The sequence below is a fragment of the Panicum virgatum genome, chromosome 2N, assembly GCF_016808335.1.
Source record: "Panicum virgatum strain AP13 chromosome 2N, P.virgatum_v5, whole genome shotgun sequence".
Taxonomy (NCBI): Eukaryota; Viridiplantae; Streptophyta; class Magnoliopsida; order Poales; family Poaceae; genus Panicum; species Panicum virgatum.
The window spans coordinates 62386784-62406536 of record NC_053146.1 but is presented as its reverse complement, the minus strand read 5'-3'; the positions used below and the strand labels follow the sequence as shown (position 1 = coordinate 62406536).

At 44.3% G+C, this 19753-nt stretch overlaps 1 protein-coding gene across 1 annotated transcript; it reads left to right on the top strand.

The window, feature by feature from the left end:
- The first annotated feature begins 9089 nt into the window (after nucleotides 1–9089).
- On the top strand, nucleotides 9090–12982 carry LOC120661703 (probable protein phosphatase 2C 64). Its single transcript, XM_039940627.1, has 5 exons — nucleotides 9090–9602; nucleotides 9715–9984; nucleotides 10119–10239; nucleotides 10332–10555; nucleotides 12103–12982. The coding sequence occupies exons 1-5, from the start codon at nucleotides 9378–9380 to the stop codon at nucleotides 12556–12558; spliced, it is 1296 nt and encodes a 431-aa protein (XP_039796561.1). The 5' UTR covers nucleotides 9090–9377; the 3' UTR covers nucleotides 12559–12982.
- The last annotated feature ends 6771 nt before the right edge of the window (nucleotides 12983–19753 follow it).

Genomic DNA, 19753 nt, shown 5'->3' with positions numbered 1-19753 from the left:
AATATGTGCATATTGATTCCCCTCTGTATGGTTCTATGACTTTGAATCTGGTGGACCATATACCTTCGACATCCACAGTGAATCAGGTTGAGGCCAAAAGTCTGGCTGAAATACCAGTGGTGTGTGAATACCCGGATGTTTTTCCGGATGACTTACCAGGCATGCCCCCTGACCGTAAGATAGAGTTTGCCATTGAATTGCAACCGGGAACGGCACCAATTGCTAGAAGACCTTATCGTATGCCACCCAATGAGTTAGCAGAACTAAAGAAGCAATTGCAGGAGTTGCTTGATAAGGGTTATATCCGTCCTAGCACTTCACCTTGGGGCTGTCCAGCGCTCTTTGTTAAGAAGAAAGATCAAAGCCTCAGGTTGTGCGTGGACTATCGGCCTTTGAATGCTGTCACTATCAAAAACAAATATCCACTCCCCCGAATTGATATTTTGTTTGATCAGTTAGTCGGGGCCAAGGTATTCTCCAAAATTGATCTTCGATCGGGCTATCATCAAATTAAAATTAGGCTCGAAGATATCCCAAAGACGGCTTTCTCCACACGATATGGGCTTTATGAATATCTCGTTATGTCATTTGGATTGACGAATGCCCCGGCTCATTTCATGTATCTCATGAACTCGGTGTTTATGCCTGAGTTGGATAAGTTTGTCGTGGTTTTCATCGACGACATTCTTATATATTCCAAAAATGAAGAAGAACATGCTGAGCATCTTCGCATTGTTCTCCAGCGTCTTCGGGAACACAAGTTGTATGCCAAATTCACCAAGTGTGAGTTTTGGCTAAAGGAGGTTCCATTCCTGGGTCATGTTATATCAGAAGATGGAATCTCTGTTGACCCTAGTAAAATCCAAGATGTTTTGAATTGGGAAGCACCTACATCTGTTCCAGAAATTCGGAGTTTTCTTGGGCTAGCAGGATATTACCGGCGGTTTGTTCCGGATTTTTCAAAAATTGCTAAGCCCATGACTGAGTTGCTTAAGAAAGGGGTGAAATTTAATTGGAATGATAAATGTGATCAGGCTTTTCTGACCTTGAGGAAACTATTGACATCTGCCCCTGTTTTAGCCCAACCTGATATTACTCGACCCTTTGATGTATATTGTGATGCATCAGGTACGGGTTTAGGTTGTGTCCTCATGCAAGACCGTCGAGTAATTGCTTATGCTTCCAGAGCACTCCGGCGACATGAGGAAAATTATGCCACTCATGATTTAGAACTAGCAGCAGTGGTTCATGCTTTGAAGATCTGGCGTCATTATCTTCTGGGCAATCCTGTTCACATATATACGGACCATAAAAGTCTCAAGTATATTTTCACCCAGAATGAGCTAAATCTACGCCAAAGGCGATGGTTGGAATTGATTAAGGATTATGATCTGGAAATTCATTATCACCCAGGTAAGGCCAATGTGGTTGCAGATGCTTTAAGCCGCAAGGCTCAGTGCAACTGCCTGTCTATTGTGCCTTTCAATGAGACCCTTTGTTATGAACTGGAAAAATTAAACTTGGGGATCATCACACACGGCAGTCTTAATAATTTGGTCCTTTCATCTACTCTTCGAGATCGGATTATTTCTGCTCAAAAACATAATGTCGGGATGGAAAAGATTCGCCAAAGACTTGCTGAAAATGACCCGGGGGTGAAGTGTTTTCATTTAGATGAGGCTGGAATTCTGTGGTTCAAGGATCGTTTGGTGGTACCTAAAGATTTAGAGCTCCGAAAACAAATCCTTGATGAGGCTCATCTCTCTAGGTATTCTATCCACCCGGGCAGCAATAAAATGTATCAAGATTTGAAGCAGCGATTTTGGTGGACAAGAATGAAGCGGGAAATTGCCAAATATGTGTCTGAGTGTGACATTTGTAAAAGAGTTAAAGCGAGCCACTTGAGATCAGCTGGTCTTCTTCAACCGCTGACTCTTCCATCAGGAAAATGGGAAGATATTAGTATGGATTTCATTGTTGGACTTCCCAAGACTTCTAAAGGATATGATTCTATTTGGGTTATTGTGGACCGTCTGACTAAGTCAGCTCATTTCCTTCCCGTGAAAACCATCTATAGGGCACAACATTATGCTGAGCTGTATCTCAGTCGTATCCTGAGTTTGCATGGAGTACCCAAGACTATCATTTCTGACCGTGGTACCCAATTCGTTGCACGTTTTTGGGAGCACTTCCATGCAGCCCTTGGTACTCAACTCATTCGCAGTTCGGCTTATCATCCTCAGACCGATGGTCAGACGGAGAGAATAAATCAGATTCTTGAAGATATGCTTAGAGCCTGTGCACTCACCTATAGTCATAAATGGGATGAGTGTCTACCTTTAGCTGAATTCTCCTATAATAACAGCTATCAGGAAAGCATCAAAATGGCTCCTTTTGAGGCATTATATGGACGAAGGTGTAGAACTCCATTGAATTGGTCAGAAGCCGGTGAAAGAAATGTATTCGGCCCTGATATGGTCAGTGAGGCGGAAGAACAAGTCCGGGTTGTACAGGAGAACTTGAAAATAGCCCAATCCCGGCAGAAAAGCTATGCGGACAAGAAACGTCAATCGATCTCGTTCCAAGTGGGAGATCATGTTTATTTACGGGTATCTCCAATGAGAGGAGTCCAACGGTTCGGTGTGAAGGGAAAGCTCGCCCCTCGCTTTGTTGGGCCTTTTCCTATCATTGAACAATGTGGGCCGGTAGCATATCGCCTGGAACTTCCTACCCAATTGTCCGCAGTTCATAATATATTCCATGTCTCCCAGCTCAGGAAATGCCTCCGTGTTCCAGACAAGATAATGGACATAGAAAAGTTACAAGTGGAGCCCGATCTTGTCTATCCAGAGCATCCAGTGAAAATTGTTGATCACAAGACTCGAGTCACTCGAAATCAAACCAGCAATTTCTATAAGGTACAGTGGAGTAATCACTCAGAGCGAGAAGCTACCTGGGAAACGGAGGAATTTGTTCAATCCAAATGTCCTGAGTTGCTCCAATTATACCAAGGTATATGATTTTCCGATTTCCTTTCAATTCGGCACCTTTCTCCTAAATCTCGGGACGAGATTTCTTTTAGGGGGAAGGATTGTAACAATCCCAAAAATTAGAATTCAAATAAGAAAATTTCTTACACGTGGCCCCCACCTGTCATACGTCATCCTCCCTCCCCATGCTTCTCCCTGTGCCGTGCACCGACGCCTCCCGAAGCTCCCCCGCTTCTGTGCGTTGCCGTCGTGGAGGCTCTCCCCGTTTTCCCGGCGAGCTGAGCCACGCGCCAGCCATCCACGACGAGCGGGCGTACTGGGAAACGTTGTAGCCAATGGGAGAGCGCCGTCACGCCATCGCCCATGCCGAGACTGAGTGTCGCTCGGGTCATCGCCACGCGCCGGCCGTCGGGGACGGTTCATCCCCTTTTCCCAGCTGCCTCCGACGTCCAGAACGTCCTCCTCCATCTCCACAGCTCGAGCTCTGGTTCTCTCGCTTCCTATTCATCTTCTTCTTCCTCCCGACGCCACGAACAGAGCTTGAGCGGCTTGCGTTCGCCGGCCCGATTCGCGAGCTCCTCGCCATGGATCCCAAATCCACTACGCCCGAAGCTCCTCCACCCCCCTAGCGTCCTCCCCAACCCCTTCAATCGCAGCCCGACCCCCCACCTCGCCGGCAATCGAAGGTCCCCTGTCCGCCGGCGAGCAGGAACGCTTGAACTCCACCTCCACGTCGACGACCTACCCTCGGCCCCTCTCTGCTCGAACTAGGTATGGGAATCGGTCTTCCTCACACCCACGATGCTCATGCTCTCCCTATTCGCCCGCGTTCGCCGGCCAATCGACCGGAACGCCGCCGCGCCGCCGCTCCAGGCCGCCTGGACCGCCGCGAGCTACCCCTGCACAGCTTCTTGCCGCGCCGCCGGCCGTGCTAGCTCCGCCCAGCCCTGCTGGCCGCCGTGCTGCCCTACCCCACCGCTGCCTTGGCCCATCGCCGGCGAGGCAGGCGCGCCACGCCGCTGGCCATGGCCCTGGTGGCCATGGGTGCTGCCGTAGCCCTGTTCTTTCGTCAAATGATTTTAGTCTATTTAGTCTGAGACTTGTAAAGTGTCCAGTAAATTAAAGAAAAATGCTATAAATGTGAAACAAATTTTGTTAGATTTGTTAGAATAAGATCTATGGAGGAAAAATATCCACAGTGGCAAAATGACCTTTTTACCCCTGCAAGAATTTAAATTGTGTTTAGTCTTGCTTAATTAGTTTCTATAGATCTGTTAATCTAAAAATTATGAAATTTTTGTAGTAACTTACTTTAAGCATGAGTGATCTACTGTAAAAATTTTGTATTCATAGGACCTAGTTTAGTACATGTTTATAAATTGTACCTAGCTAGTATATTTACATAGGGATAAATAATATCTTTATATATAAGATTTCTTAGAAATCATGAGAAGTAATTTAATAAATGTCTTTGCAAGTCATGTTCTGTTGATATTAAATGGTGCTCTAGTTGATACTTAGGTAGATTAGTTGTTCCTAGCACTTAGGGTTTAACTTAATTATCACCATACCTGCGTCATGTTATGTAAATTATTAATTTGTTTAATATTTATCTTCTAATTACAAAGTCGAGTTGGCATTTACTCATTGTCTCATATGCATACATATAGAATCCGCGACTGAGGCAGTCGTGTACGAGGTGATCGCGGAGCCGCAGGAGCAGACGGAGCCAGCCCCGCAGGAGTTTCGTGACGACCCGGCCCAAGGCCCAGTTGACACTAGCACTGAGCAGCAGCCCACAGGCAAGCCCCGGTGCACATCCGTTTATTTCAAACTATGACACCTATATTATGTTTCTATTACTTGTGCATTAGGTTCAGGAATTATTTGAAACCCTAGTTGCATGATCCCTAGGTCTCCTCGAGTTATACTAGTATGTAGAGGACGATAGAAATGCTATGCTTAATAGAACTCGGTAGAAGACGAGTGATTTCGGGTCACTCGCGAGATATAGGATATCTCGTTATTTTGAGTATATGGAATATTGGGATAGGTTGGATAAGGAAAAGAAAATGGAGACCGGGCGGGGAAAGGTTAGCCCCGCCTGTGTCGGTTAAGGACCGTTCGTTGCCTGGCCCTGTGATCGAGTTTGAATTGTACTAACCGCATGCCGGGAGTAGGAGGTAGTCGAAACCGGTAAGCCGAGTACTGCCTTGTTTCGAAAGTACAGGACTCCAACTCACCTCCTGGGGTAGTCGAGTAGTCGCGGAGAAATGGGGTTGCATATGTTTATTTTTGGTGGTCTCACGTTGAGCTCGGCTGACCATATGATGGTGGGGCGGTCCTGTAGTTCGAGACGGGGAGGGAAATGATTGGTTTGTATGGTCCGACGGGGCCAATACGTGCCGTGTTGGTTAGGTTCACCTTGCAAGGTTAAATCGGATCGATCTGTCGTACGTCGCATCTCGGATATGAGCACCTTGATCACGGCACCACATCGTAGTGATGCTATATGGATGTTAAGTGATGATTAGTAGAGTCTACCAGGAATTATTACTCCATGTTGTTATGATTGCTTAGCAGGTGCAAATAATAGTTAATGATTTATGGATATAGAATTTGGAGCTAAAAGAGGGAAAATAAGGACTCATTTCTAGAGCTTTTTCTGCAAAAGTAACCAACAGCCAAAAGCCTTGCATGTCTAGTTATGTGGGCTAAGTTATACCCACTGGTCGGGTAAGCCTTGCGGAGTATTAGTATACTCAGGGTTGTGGCTCAAACTATTTCAGGTCAGGATGGGATCGATTTCTGCCCTTGTTGTGCAAAGTTTATACAGTTTGGCGCGGATGGTTGGGAGGTGGCCGGACCAGATGTTTAGTCCTTGCTAGTTACAAAATCACACACCCGTGGGCTTAGTGTGTGATTCCATACGGCGCTTCATGTATCATATGTGCAAAGTTTATACAGTTTGGCGCGGATGGTTGGGAGGTGGCCGGACCAGATGTTTAGTCCTTGCTAGTTACAAAATCACACACCCGTGGGCTTAGTGTGTGATTCCATACGGCGCTTCATGTATCATAGACGCCAGGTTTTCTAGATCGTACTTTGTTTTAAAATAAAGTGGCTCTTGTATATTATTTATGTATTCAAACTAGGTTTGTAGAACTTAATATACACTACTCAGTATTGTAATCGTATTCATTGTACTCGTCATGTTGTACTGCCTGCGCTCACCTTCGTGTGGGACTACTGGTGTTTGTTTCGATCGGAATGTCGGTTTCGAAAGGACTGTCAAATTAAACCGTTAAGCCAAATGTGCCTGATGTGTTCAAATGATGGCCATTTAGCTTAATTTGAGTATTAATTTGGCGGTTCTGTCACAGATACCTGGTGCAATCCACGCCGCCGCTTCATTTTTTATGTTCGCCTTAATTTTGTATCTTCGCGAAAAGCCGAATTGATAATTGAGATGCTAAATCTAAATAGTCTTATGGCTAAATTAGGCAAGCACAAGAGTTGCATTACTAAAAATATTACTAAGTTTAACTAGAGCAAGTATTATAACATATTGTAAACAATTTTAATGTTGAGATGAAAAGAGAGAACAGAGAGAGGAGAAGCAGATTGTAAGTACAACCGGGTTCGACATAAAAGCCAAGAAATATTGTAGAGACAAGTGGGTAATATATTACTCCCCCGGTCCTCAAATGTAGGGCATTCTAAGTTTTCGGTGACAAATTATGAAGGTAGAGAAAATACATCAATAGTACATTATTTAGTTAATCAATTGCTTAGTTTTCGGTGCTCACACCAAAACAAAGAAGATTAGCATGCTTTTTTCACTTTCTCGGCCCACCACAATTGATTTTTTTTACAAAATTAGCATCAAAATCAAGAAGATTAGCATGTCTTTTTGTCTAATGTACTCTAGGATGCCTTATATTTGGGTACAAATTTTGAACCCTCAAATATCTTACGTTTTAGTATAGAGAGAGAGTAATGATGAATGACTAATCATTATACGAGTGGATTGAGAGGTAGGAGTACACTATAAGACCATCTCCAACCCATAGTGTTTATAGGTGGTGTCTAAAGAATAAAGAGAGTACGAAGCTACCTATAGCCACTACCTCCCCAATGTATAGTTCCTATGATAAATAAAAAAAATAAACTTCATCTAGTTCTCTCTTTTTTCTTTTCTTGCCTGATCCTATCACTCTTCTCCCTTTTTTGTTTTTCTTAGGCATAGTATCTTGCATGAAAAACCATATCTATTTTTTTCTCATTAACTCTTTTACCATGTCACCAAATTACTTATATGACACCCTTATTAATTCTACATAGGGTTGGGACTGGTTTAAAGCCAATCTTACTGCATGGTTTCATACATTGAGCAAAAACTAGATAACCGAGGCGGATAAGTTTTATGGAGATGAAACTCCTTTTACATCCCATGAAACTCTTACTTCTTTTTTCTTATTAATATTATGAAATTTTTATAAAACTCCATTCAAACTGATTTAAAATTCTTGCAACCAGCAGTATGCTAAATTATTAACCTTCCTCTAATTTCGTCTGACTTCAAACCAAGTTGGATCGCTCGGCGTAACTCGCCCGTTGGGGGCCGTTGGGCTGCCCCCCGCTCTGACCGCTGCCGCCAGGCACGTCCGCACGCCGCACCCCGGCGACCCGGTCGGCGGTCGCCCCTGCTCGCCGCTTGATTATTCCTCGCAGTGCGCGACCCGGCAGCCAGTAAACAAGTCACTCCTAGGCTGCGTTTAGTTTCCAAATTTGTTTGCACAGGATCTGTCACATCAAATTTTTGAAAATATGTATGAAACACTAAATATAATTGAAAAAAATAACTAATTATATAGTCTAACTAATTTATACGAGATGAATCTAATGATGTTAATTAATCTATGATTAGACATTAATTATCAAATAATAACGAAACGTGCTACCGTACCCAAACCCAAACTTTTTCACCAACTAAACATCCCCAGCCAACCGCACAGATAATCAAATCAATCCGGGCGGGGAGGTCACGGTAATCCAGCAGCTGCCAACGACCGGGGCCGCAACCCCAGCGACAAGCTGCGCAGTGGCACGGGCGGGCAGCGCGTCGGCCGCTGAGCCCCTCGTCGCCTGCCGCCTGCCGCCTGCCGCCCGCCTCCTGTCCTCCCTCCCACGCCGTCCCCGAGAGCCCAGCCTCTTCTGTAAGGATGGATTCGGATGTCTGAACATCCGAATTATCCGTATTCGTATCCGTTTAAAACGTAAATATGAATATCCGTATCCGTATTCGAATTTAATATGGATGTCATATGGATGCATCCGAATTCGATTTTAAGAACTTTTCTCTATCCGATTCCGTATTCGTATTCGAAGAATATCCGATCACATCCGTATCCATCCGTATCCGCAAAGAAAAAATGACTAGTGAGACAATCTTAAACTTATCTTTATACCTATTACTTAATGATGTACACTATTTAAATTATTTAGAAAGCTAGATAACTAATAATATATTTATTAAAATTAATAATGATATAAAAATTAACTTTAACTATTTAATATATTTATTTCATGATTAAAATTATTTAATACGAGTCAAATTAATTATTTATTTAATGATAAAATATTTTTTTATATATCGTAATTATTAAGTATTTAAATATTTATTTATTTTACATTTATAATTAGTATTATATATTTAATATAAAAGCTATGCATAGATAATTATATATTTTTTTTATTAGCTATCTCCTAATCCTTTACTCCCTACTTGTATAATGATTTTGATCTGCTATAAAATTATTGAAAAAATAAATATACTTATGATAGCTCTATGTTTCAAATCGAGAAGGTATCCGGATTCGTATCCGGATTCGAACTATCCGTTTTGTATTCGTATCCGATGAGATCCGCATTCGTATTCGTATCCGGATTAAAATATGGTAAAAGGTGACATTCGGATCCGATTTCATTCGTATCCGATCCGAATCCGACCCGGAGCTGTCTGCCTCACTCTCTGCCTCTGCGTGCGTGCGTCGCTGCCTTGCCTGCCCGCCCGCCCGCGCCCGCAATAAATAACTCGCTTGCCTCTTCTCTCTCTCCTCCGTTCTCCTCATCTCCGTCCTCCTCATCCAGGGACCCGCCTTGACTTTTCTCACGTTGCGTTTGAGCGCGGCTGCTGCTCTGCGATTCCTCTCCTCGCCACACTCCACACCCGACCTCCCCGGGGAGGGAATCGTCTCCACTCCCACCTGGTCTCCGCGCGGGCGGAGGCCGGCGTCGTTGGTCTCCGCGTGGGTGTCTCTGTTCGGCGCTTACCTGCCGGGCGAGCGCGGCATTGGAGGGGGAGGAGATCGGGAGGCGTGATCGATGGGGAACTGCGTGGCGAGCGGGGGCACCACGACGGTGACGGCGGCGGGCGCGGGAGGGGAGGACGGGTGGCGGCGCGGGAGGAGGTGGAAGGCGCCGCGGGAGGAGCAGCTCGGCTCGGTCCCCGGCCGGATCTTCTCCAACGACGGCCGCAGCCGCACCGCCGCCGTGTTCACGCAGCAGGGGCGCAAGGGGATCAATCAGGACGCCATGCTCGTCTGGGATGTAAGCCGCCGAATCTCCCGCCCCATCTCTTTCTCCCTCCCGGTCTCTGCCGACGCCGATTTGTTGCGCCGCGGGCGGTGTGGTAATGGTGGTGGAGCTGTCGCCGTGGCAGGGGTTCGGCGGGGAGGAGGACATCGTGCTGTGCGGGGTGTTCGACGGCCACGGCCCGCACGGCCACCTGGTGGCGCGCAGGGTCCGCGACGCGCTGCCGCTGAGGCTCATGTCCGCGGTGCGCGCGTCCAAGGCCGGGCTGGACATGCCCGCCGCCGCGTGGAGGAAGGCCTTCGCGCGCGCCTACAAGGCCATGGACAAGGACCTCCGCTCCCACGCAACCCTCGACTGCTTCTGCAGCGGCAGCACCGCCGTCACCGTCCTCAAGCTCGTACGTGCCACTGGACTTGACAGGACTCTCCTGCCCATCGATTCATCCTTCCTCGCAGGCACAGATGTCAAATCAAATTATGTTGGATGTACATGCGTTCGGCCGTGCAACTCACGGGCGGTTTCTGCACGCAGGGCTCGGATCTCTACATGGCCAACATTGGCGACTCGCGTGCCGTGCTAGGCTCAAGGGACGGCGCCGCCGGCGGTATGATGGCCGTGCAGCTCACCGTTGACCTCAAACCTGATGTTCCCAGTAAGCCACCATGTTCCCCGCCATTAAATTAGCTTTATTGATGCTGTGCCATTTTTTGTTTGCCTGTGTTAATGGCTCTACTTGTGATTCAGGTGAGGCAGAGCGGATCAAGAAATGCAGGGGCAGAGTGTTCGCCCTGCAGGATGAACCGGAGGTGCCGCGGGTCTGGCTGCCGTTCGATGACGCCCCGGGCCTGGCAATGGCCCGTGCGTTTGGGGACTTCTGCCTCAAGGATTACGGTGTCATCTCGGTGCCGGAGTTCTTCCACTGGTCACTTACGGAGAAGGATCAATTCGTCATCCTTGCATCAGATGGGGTAATTTCCTCTATCAAGTACTCCAATTTAGTATTCACTGTTTTGTTTTCAGATATTTGCGCTTGTAGATATATGCATTTGAGCATATCTCTGATCCAACGAAATCTTGCCATAATCTTTTTCAACAGAACATGATTAGTTGCAATGTAATGTCAATTTGCCGCACTTTCGCATTCGTGATCTAAGTAGCCGCACATGGTGGGCCTTCAGCGTCCAGGATGTGCCGTGCATTTCATTGAAGCTAAAAGAGAATTCATGATCATGCCTACGAGTGATCCAGTCTTTTGACTTCAAAATGTTATAGCTTTAGGGGTCGGTTGATAAACTGTCATCATGGCAGGTGCAAGAATAATAATTTCCGCCATCGGTCCCTTTCCTGCCTTCTGCATATATAATGATTCGCCAGCCTAACACCCTTCTCCACTGCATGGTCACCACCTGTTGTTATCTGCTGTCTGTCAGCTGTTAAATCTTATTCATTGAACATGACATGACCAATTGGTTTAGTCATTGTGGTGAGATGAGTTGCACCTTCAAGCATTGAGCCGGTAGTGTAGGGACTCTTAATCGCAGTAGATAAAATTACAACTGGCCTAAAAAGGATAAATTAAAATTCTCAAGGGCTCTTCACTGGATTGTTAAAAGATAAAATTCTCTCATAAATAACTTGCTTCCTCATTGGTGATCTGTGCATCTGAACTTTTGGATTTCCAAGTGATGAACCAACTTTATGCATTTCGTGTCATTTAAAGTACAGCAACCGATCAAAATTACTGAAATATTTGACTATACGCCTTGTTTTAATAACCTAGTAGTACAAAATATATTCCCATGTGATAGGGTGTCTGCCCCGGAATTTACTGCAGAGCTATTTAGTGCCTTTATTCCCTGCATAAGTATTCAAATCATGATGTGTTGCATATGGGCATTAGTTTCCATTTTGTTGTCAGTTATGCCAATGAGAAACTGGTTCCAAATTCTCTTTCCGATTCATACCCTCTCGCTTGATTGCCCTTTCCTTTAGTGATCCCATGGTGCATTACCTTAAACAATGTATACTATCAAAAGTTTGATTTTGTCATGGTTGAACTGAACCCTTTGTTGAAATGATTGTAGTTGGTGAAGTTGCATAGTTTATTTCACCCTATGTAATGGACTTCTCTATCACTTGAAATGTTCTTTCAATGGATGACTAATTGGCTTTATTTTTCAGTCACTGTCTGTAATTGCTTTTGCCTTTTGCAGCTGTTTCTTACTATAATTCGCAAAAGCATGCTACTTTGTTCCCTTTTGGTGATTTTGGCGTCAATGGTTGTTTTTTTTTAAAAAAAAAGTTATAGAGCATTCGGGTGGAATCAGCAGGAGTGTTTTCACTGGTCTGTCACGGATGTGTTTTTGAATCATTCTATTTGCCCTTCCGTCTTCTCTTGTTCGGCTCATTCCCCCTGTCTCTTTATAGTTGTAACTTGTACTCGACGGAATTATACAAGATGCACCACTTGGTGCAGCCATACTTCAGGAATCTAATGCTAATGCAAATCATGCAGGTGTGGGATGCCCTCAGCAACCAGCAGGCAGTGGACATAGTGTCCTCATCCCCAAGCCGATCAAAGGCCGCAAAATCCCTAGTTGAGGCAGCCACTCGTGAATGGAAAACCAAATACCCCACATCCAAGATCGATGACTGCGCAGTGGTTTGCCTATATTTGGATGGCAAAATGGACCACGAGCGAGACTCGACTGCCTCCATGGATAACATCAGCGTCGACGAGGGTTCAGTTGCAGACCTGAATGAAGCTCCGGAGCAGGAGCCAGCTCTGACCCGGAATTTCACGGTCAGAACCGTTGCTGGGAGCGCCCATGAGAAGGTGCTGGCTGGGGCGACGGATGCAGTGGTCGCCGGCGCAGCCTACGATCAGAATTGGTCAGGCCTTGATGGGGTGACGCGGGTGAACTCGCTCGTCCAGCTCCCCAGGTTCTCCGAGGAGAAGGCGATCGGCTGAGGAGCTGCGATTCTTTGTTCTTAATTAACTTATTCTCTTCTGTTTGAATTTAGTTTAGTCTCCAGTTGTTTGAGAGAAAAGGTAGAAAAACGAAACATGGTCTTGTGCTTTCCTCCGGCGCAGCTGTGTGGCTTTTAGCACAGCAAAATTGCACATTTCCAGAGACGAAGGTTGCTCTTGTGGGCTCATCTGACTTCAGGTGTGCAAGGATACCTGAAAGGTCAAGGAGCAAGGTGACCTTTGTCCAGAGCGTGCAATTTTGTTGTGTTAAAACGAGCAGCCGGGTGCTCCTAGGCACAGTGGCCGCGAACGCGTGCTAGGCGCCAGTCATCTGGGATGATGACGCTGTCGGGTGACCTGTAAATCCTCCCCCCACCGGCACTTGGCTTTGTAGGGAGATGCGTCTGTGGGTCTGGGCTTTTTTCCGGAGCGTAGCTTTTTTCGACAGGGCGCGGTGCGCGGTGCCGGCTTTGCCGTTCCATCTGCTAACACGTCCATGACGCCCGGGCTGACTTCGCTGTTGTTTAGTTGCATCTAAAATTCTAAAACTTTATAAGATTTTTTATCACATCGAATTTTTGAACGCATGCATGAAGTATTAAATATAGTTAAATAAAATAACTAATTACACAGTTTGTCTGTAATTTGTAAGACGAATCTTTTGAATCTAGTTAACCCACAATCGGATAATAATTACTAAATATAAACGAAAATACTACAGTGTCACAATTCTAAAAGTTTTTGCAATTAAACAAGGCCTTCACTTCCTTGCCATTTTTGTGCTTCCTGTTCTTGGCAGCCCGTAGCGTACGCCTTGCGTGTCGCATCTTGTCTGCGACGAGCGATCGGAATGTAACCTGCCGAATTGCGCTGTAGCCCGTGCGGTGCGGGGCTCAGGGGTCCAATCGGTCGTACCTGATTTGTCGGTTCCTTAGTCCCATTTCCGCACCGAATTCCCCTAGATCAAGGTCGGGCGCGCACTGTACGAGCTGTAGATGGCACTGATGGTTCATAATTCATACATGTGGATGCAACGGAACCAAACTTAGGCCTTGTTTAGTTGCGTAAAGATTTAGGTGTAAAATACTGTAGCACTTTCGTTTGTATTTGATAATTATTGTCCCGTCATGGGTTAACTAGGCTCAAAAAATTCGTCTCGCAAATTACAATCTAACTGTGTAATTAGTTATTTTATTTAGCTACATTTAATACTTCATGCATGCGTTGAAACATTCGATGTGATGGAGAATCTTGTAAAATTTTGAAATTTTGAAGGGAACTAAACAGGGCCTTACAGCCCCATCCCCTGCACGTACGGTCACTTTTCCGGCGCAGGACAGGATGGAGCGTTCCTGTTCGGAACCTCGTGTACGTGAATCTGCCAAGTTTTTCTGCCCTCCGTTTTCGGCGAGGCGCCTGACACTACTGAGTACGACTGACACTGTGCCACGATGAAACGGAGTAGCGCGTGGTAGTACTTCATGTCGCGGTAATAGTTGAAGGGTATGCGTGCACGGTGCGAGACTGCGAGTGGTGCGCGAGGACAAGCTTCTTCCATGATGAGCGATGACTAGACCGGACCCCAGGACCGGCGGCCCCGGGCACCCGGCAGCGCCGTACGCCCGTACCAGTACCGACGTGTACCCGTCACGTGATGTGGATCTCGCATTCGATCTGTCGCTGACCTCGGGCTCGCGCGTCATGGCATCAGCCACCAGCCGTCAGTGCAACCTACAGCCCGCGCTGCTGTTCGAAACCAGACCGGTCTAGGAGGAGTAAAAATTGCAGCCATGTTATTTTTACGTTTACGGGGTTTATGGAGTGGTAACCGGGCCTGAGCGCTGCACGGGTCATGCTCGACGAGTCGAAGGTAACGGACGCACGGATCTCCGCGTGATACAGTGGGGGAGAAGGATAATAATGGAAAAATTCGAGCCGTGAGGTTAAACGTTAAAGCAGCTTCACGCGGGCAACGGTGCCAGTAACTTCGTTCTCATGCCTTTCTCTTTCCTCCGTGGACCTGCATCAGTGATTTTTTGGAAGACATGACATGCTTTGGCTTTGTAGTTACACACTTGCACATCTGCAAGTGTGACAGAAATATCTTCTACTGGCTTTGTGCCTTTGTCGGTTAGTTTGTGGAAGCTTATATCCAAGGCAGTCAAAAGGTTGATAGCTAATGCCTTTACTTCAGTAAGTGGAAGCTTATATCGACGGTTTGTGGACGTGCTCACGTGACCTGTTCCCAGCAGAGAGAAATCTCGCGCGTGCAGACACCCAGTACAGAACCAGGACGGGAGCAGGACGACTGGTCAGTTCCTGAACCGATGACGATGGCGAAGACCCCAAGGAATGGTCAAATCTGAAAAGCCGCCACGCACCACTCCCACCTGCTGCTCGTAGACCATCCAATTGCAGAATAGCTGTCCGGAGCTTGGATTGGCTCTTTCGTCGAGTTACTTGTGCTAAAAAAGAATTTTACATGCGTAAAATATTAAACGAAATTTATTTGTAAATTTTTTTCATAGATAAGTGCAATTTTTCGTGACGAATTTAATAACGATAATTGACTATAATAATATTACAGTAACCATCCTTTAATTATATGATCAAAGATTTTATTAGATTCGTCTCGCGTAGCGTAGGGTTATGAAATTAATTTTATAAACTGACTTTATTTAATACTTTTAATTAATATTCAAAATTTGTTACAATAACTTGCTACAAAACTAAACAAGGCCAATACTCCCCTTCCCCACGAGCGAATCCATCCGAAAATCCCCTCTCGACACGACAGGGCAGTGCCTACCAGCCCGGCGCGCACTCGCTCGCAGGCCGCGACACGGCTCTCGAGCCCCTGCCCGCCGGGGCACGCCCGGGGGCGTCTATCCATCGCATTAAGCGAGTTCGGACGATTGCGTCGCAGAAGAAAGGAGCGGACGCGCACGCGCTTGGACACGGAAGCTGAGGCCCATTAAGCTAATTGCGAACGGACACGGTAGCTGAAGCCCATTAATAATTGGAGGCGCAAATGTTAGGCCTTCCCTTCAAAATTCCAAAACTTTACAAGATTCCCTATCACATCGAATGTTTCAACGCATTCATGAAATATTAAATGTAGCTAAATAAAATAACTAATTACACAGTTAGATTGTAATTTGCGAGACGAATCTTTTAAGCCTAGTTAACCCATGACGGGACAATAATTATCAAATACAAACGAAAGTGCTACAGTGTTTTACACCCAAATCTTTACGCAACTAACCAAGGCCTTAATTGCAGGTTTGCCATTTGCTGCTGCCAATTTTTCAACCAAAATATCTGTAAACACTTTAAAAAGTTTAATATGTTCACACTTTATAAAGTTCTAAAAACTACTCAACAAATAATTCAGATTATTTATAATGTTTCAAACATTCCAGATATATTTGGAAACAATTCAAAGTGTTCCGAAGAAAAGTTTCCAAAAAATGTTTTTCACTTTCTAAGTTCATAAGGTTCGAAACATTTCAGTTTTGTTTGAAAGCATTTCAGACTGTTCCGAAGAAATTTATACCAAAAAAGCTCTAAAAAATGTCCATAAAACTATTAAGATTGTTTGAGAACAAATCAAAGTGTTCCGAAGAAATGGTAACCAAAGTTTTCCCAAAACATGTTTTGCGCTTTTTAACATTTTAGAATGTTCATAAAGTTTGAAACATTTCAGTTTTGTTTGAAAATATTTTAGAGTGTTCCCAAGAAATCTGCACCCAAAAAGTTCCAAAAATTCTTCTAGAACATTCAAATCCTCGAAAATAATATTGAATGTTCATAATCTTGAATATTTCAAATTTGTTATGAAAACATTTTCAAAAATTTGTTCCGGAACATTATGACATTTTTCAAAAATGTTCCGAAACATTCTGACTTGTTTAGTAGATTGTCCTATTTTCATAATGTTTCGAAACTTTCGGTTTATTCCGAAACATTCAGATTTGTTTTGGGAACATTTCAAAAATGGTCTGGAAAATTTTCATGATTGTTCAGAAATATTCAGATTTGTTTTCGGGACATTTCAAAACTGTTCTGGAACATTAAGATGTTTTCAAAAGTGTTCCGAAACATTCTGACTTGTTCAATAGATTAACTTTCAGTTTATCACAAAACATTCAGATTTGTTTCCAAAACATTTCAAAAGTGTTTCGAAACATTAAGATGTATTCAAAATTGTTCCGAAACATTCTGACTTGTTTAGTAGATTGTCCTTTTTCGGAATGTTCTGAAACTTTCAGTTTATATGGAACATTCAGATTTGTTTTGAGAACATTTCAAAAATATTCTGGAAAAATTTCTAGATTGTTCCAAAACATTTAGATTTGTTTTCAGGACATTTCAAAAGTCTTCCGGAACACTAAGACGTTTTCAAAATTGTTTCGAAACATTCTGACTTGTTTAGTAGATTGTCCTATTTTCAAAATGTTCTGAAACTTTTAGTTTATTTCGAAACATTCAGATTTGTTTTGGAAACATTTCAAAAGTGTTTCGGAACATTAAGACATTTTCAGAAGTGTTACGAAACACTCTGACTTGTTTATTAGATTGTCTTGTTTTCAGAATGTTCCGAAACTTTTTGTTCATACCGAAATATTTAGCTTTGTTTAGGAAAAATTTCAAAAAGTTTTCCCGAACATTCAGATGTTTTCAAAAAAGGTGTTCTCGGAACATTCTGACTTGTTTAGTAGATTGTTTTCTTTTCAGAGTGTTTTGAAACTTTCATTATTGTTCTGAAATATTCAGATTTGTTTAGAAATATTTCAGATTATTCCAAAATTGTTTCAAATCCTCCAAAACATTGAAATGAGTGTCGTAACTTAAATTATTCCAGAACAATTTGGAATGTGAACATGTCAATTTTTTTCATAGATAGATTTGTTTCAAAACAATCAGATATGTTTTGCAAACATTTAATTGTTCGGAAAACATTTCGACTTGTTTGGCAACATGTCCAGACTATTCTGTTTTCCAAAGTGTTCCGAAACTTTTAGTTTGTTTAGAAACATTCCAGAGTGTTCTGGAATATTTAAATTTGTTTTGAAAAAAATTTCAAATATTTGTTTTCGTAACATTTCAAAATTGTTCCGGAACAGTAAGACGTTTTTCAAAAGTGTTCCGAAACATTCTGATTTGTTTAGTAGATTGTCCTATTTTCAAAATGTTTCGAAACTTTCAGTTTATACAGAAACATTCAGATTTGTTTCGGAAATATTTAAAAAAGTATTCCCGAACATTCAGATATTTTTTTAAAAAAAGGTGTTCCTGAAACATTATAACTTGTTTAGTGGATTGTTTTGTTATCAGAATGTTCCGAAACATTCAGATTTGTTTGGTAACATTCCAGATTATTTCGAAAATATTTCAAATCCTTCAAAACATTCAAATGAGTGTCGTCATTCAAATTATTCCGGAACAATTTGGAATATGATCATGTCAAATTTCATCATATATAGATTGTTTTCAAAACAAATTTGAAGGGAAATGAAATCTGATAAACATAAAACAAATTTGTTTCAAAAAAATTTTGGATTAACCCTTGAAGGCCTGCAGAAAATAAAAAGAATGAGAATCTGATAAACATAAAAGAAATTTGAAGGGAAATGAAATCTGAATGAAAGGTATACCTTTGCAATTCATTTTAGATGGATCGATAGATGAGTCATAATAATGTCCCATTTGATTACTGCATGTTGGGTGTGCTTGGACAATACATATCATCAATATGGGCTGCTTGAATAATGGAGCAAGAATTTTGACAAGGCTGCTCAAATGGACTAGCAAAAACTCTTCCTTCATTAGGAGAATCAGTGAGATTATCAAGTAGCTGTTGTATCAAATATGTGATCAATATCATCAGTGTTGTTATCATTTTAAATGGAAGCATTCTCACTGACCACAACATTTTCACTCTGACAAAGGAATAGAAGAAGGACCTGATTCCTTACAAACTCGAGCATTTATCTCAGATTCAGAGCAAACCTTCAGAGACTCATTGTGGGAAACAATCTCAACAGAAAAGCAGGGACAAGAAATTCGTAAAAACAGGACCAAAGTGATTAGCAAAGTTTGAATAAACTCTTTGACCTTTGTCAATAATACCAGCAGAAACATCATTCTTCAGGGAATTTCAATGCTTCTCTATCAATCCTTGAATACTGGGAATGATCTAGAAAAAGTTTGGAGAAATTGAACTCAACTAAACAATAAAACTCGTGGAGGGTGGGGGACTATATAAATCAGACAAAATATCTTCCATACTACATATCTAAATTAGACTGAACAAAAAGACATTAGCACAGAATATCTAAAACAAGGTACAAAAGAATTAACCAAAGTAGAGCACTAGATTTGATACACTGAAAATCAATGAAAAGGAATGTAATGAATTCAAACATGGACAATTGAAAATTGTAACGACCCAAAAAAAAAATCACCCAATAAATCACACGCTAAAAATTTTCAAAACTCTTTTTCGTCGTTGAGCTCGAGAACCTCCTAAAACCTGAACCCTAAATTCTGAAAATCTTTTCTCTGTCCCGAACACTCGATTCCCGATTCCATTCATCGATGTCACCTTTCCTTTTTCGCCGGTCGTACCTCGCCCTCTCCCTCTTTTCCCTCGCCACCGTCTCATCGCGCGACCGCCGACTGCAATTAGTGCCGGCCGCCCGCGCCACGGCCCCCCCTGGCCCGCGCACCCGGCCGCGCATGCCTTCCCTGGCCCGCGCACTCGGCCTTTGCCGCCGACGCGCACTCACTCCCCTCCTCCTCTGCCGCGCGGCCCGACCGCGCTACCCTTCTCCGCTCGGCCCGCTCTGCTCCGGTTGACCTGGCCCCCCCTTCCTCTCTCTCGCTCCCCGCTCGGCCACTCCAGCGCCGGCCGGGCCCTCCCCTCCTCTTCCCGCGCGCTGCGGAGCAGCCCATGCCCCGGCCGCCTGCCCCGCTCCCGCGCAAGCCGCTCGCCGCCTCGTCGCTTGGCCGCACGCGACGCGCGCCGCTTGTTTCCCGGCCGCCTTCCTCCTCCACACGCGCGTGCCTCGGCCCCGACCTCGCACTCCCGCGCGTGGCCGCAACAGCTCGCCACCGCTCGACCCCTGCGCGCAATACGCGCCTGCACCCCGCGAGCGCCCCCGCGTGCGCATGCGCACGCCGCACCGGCTCG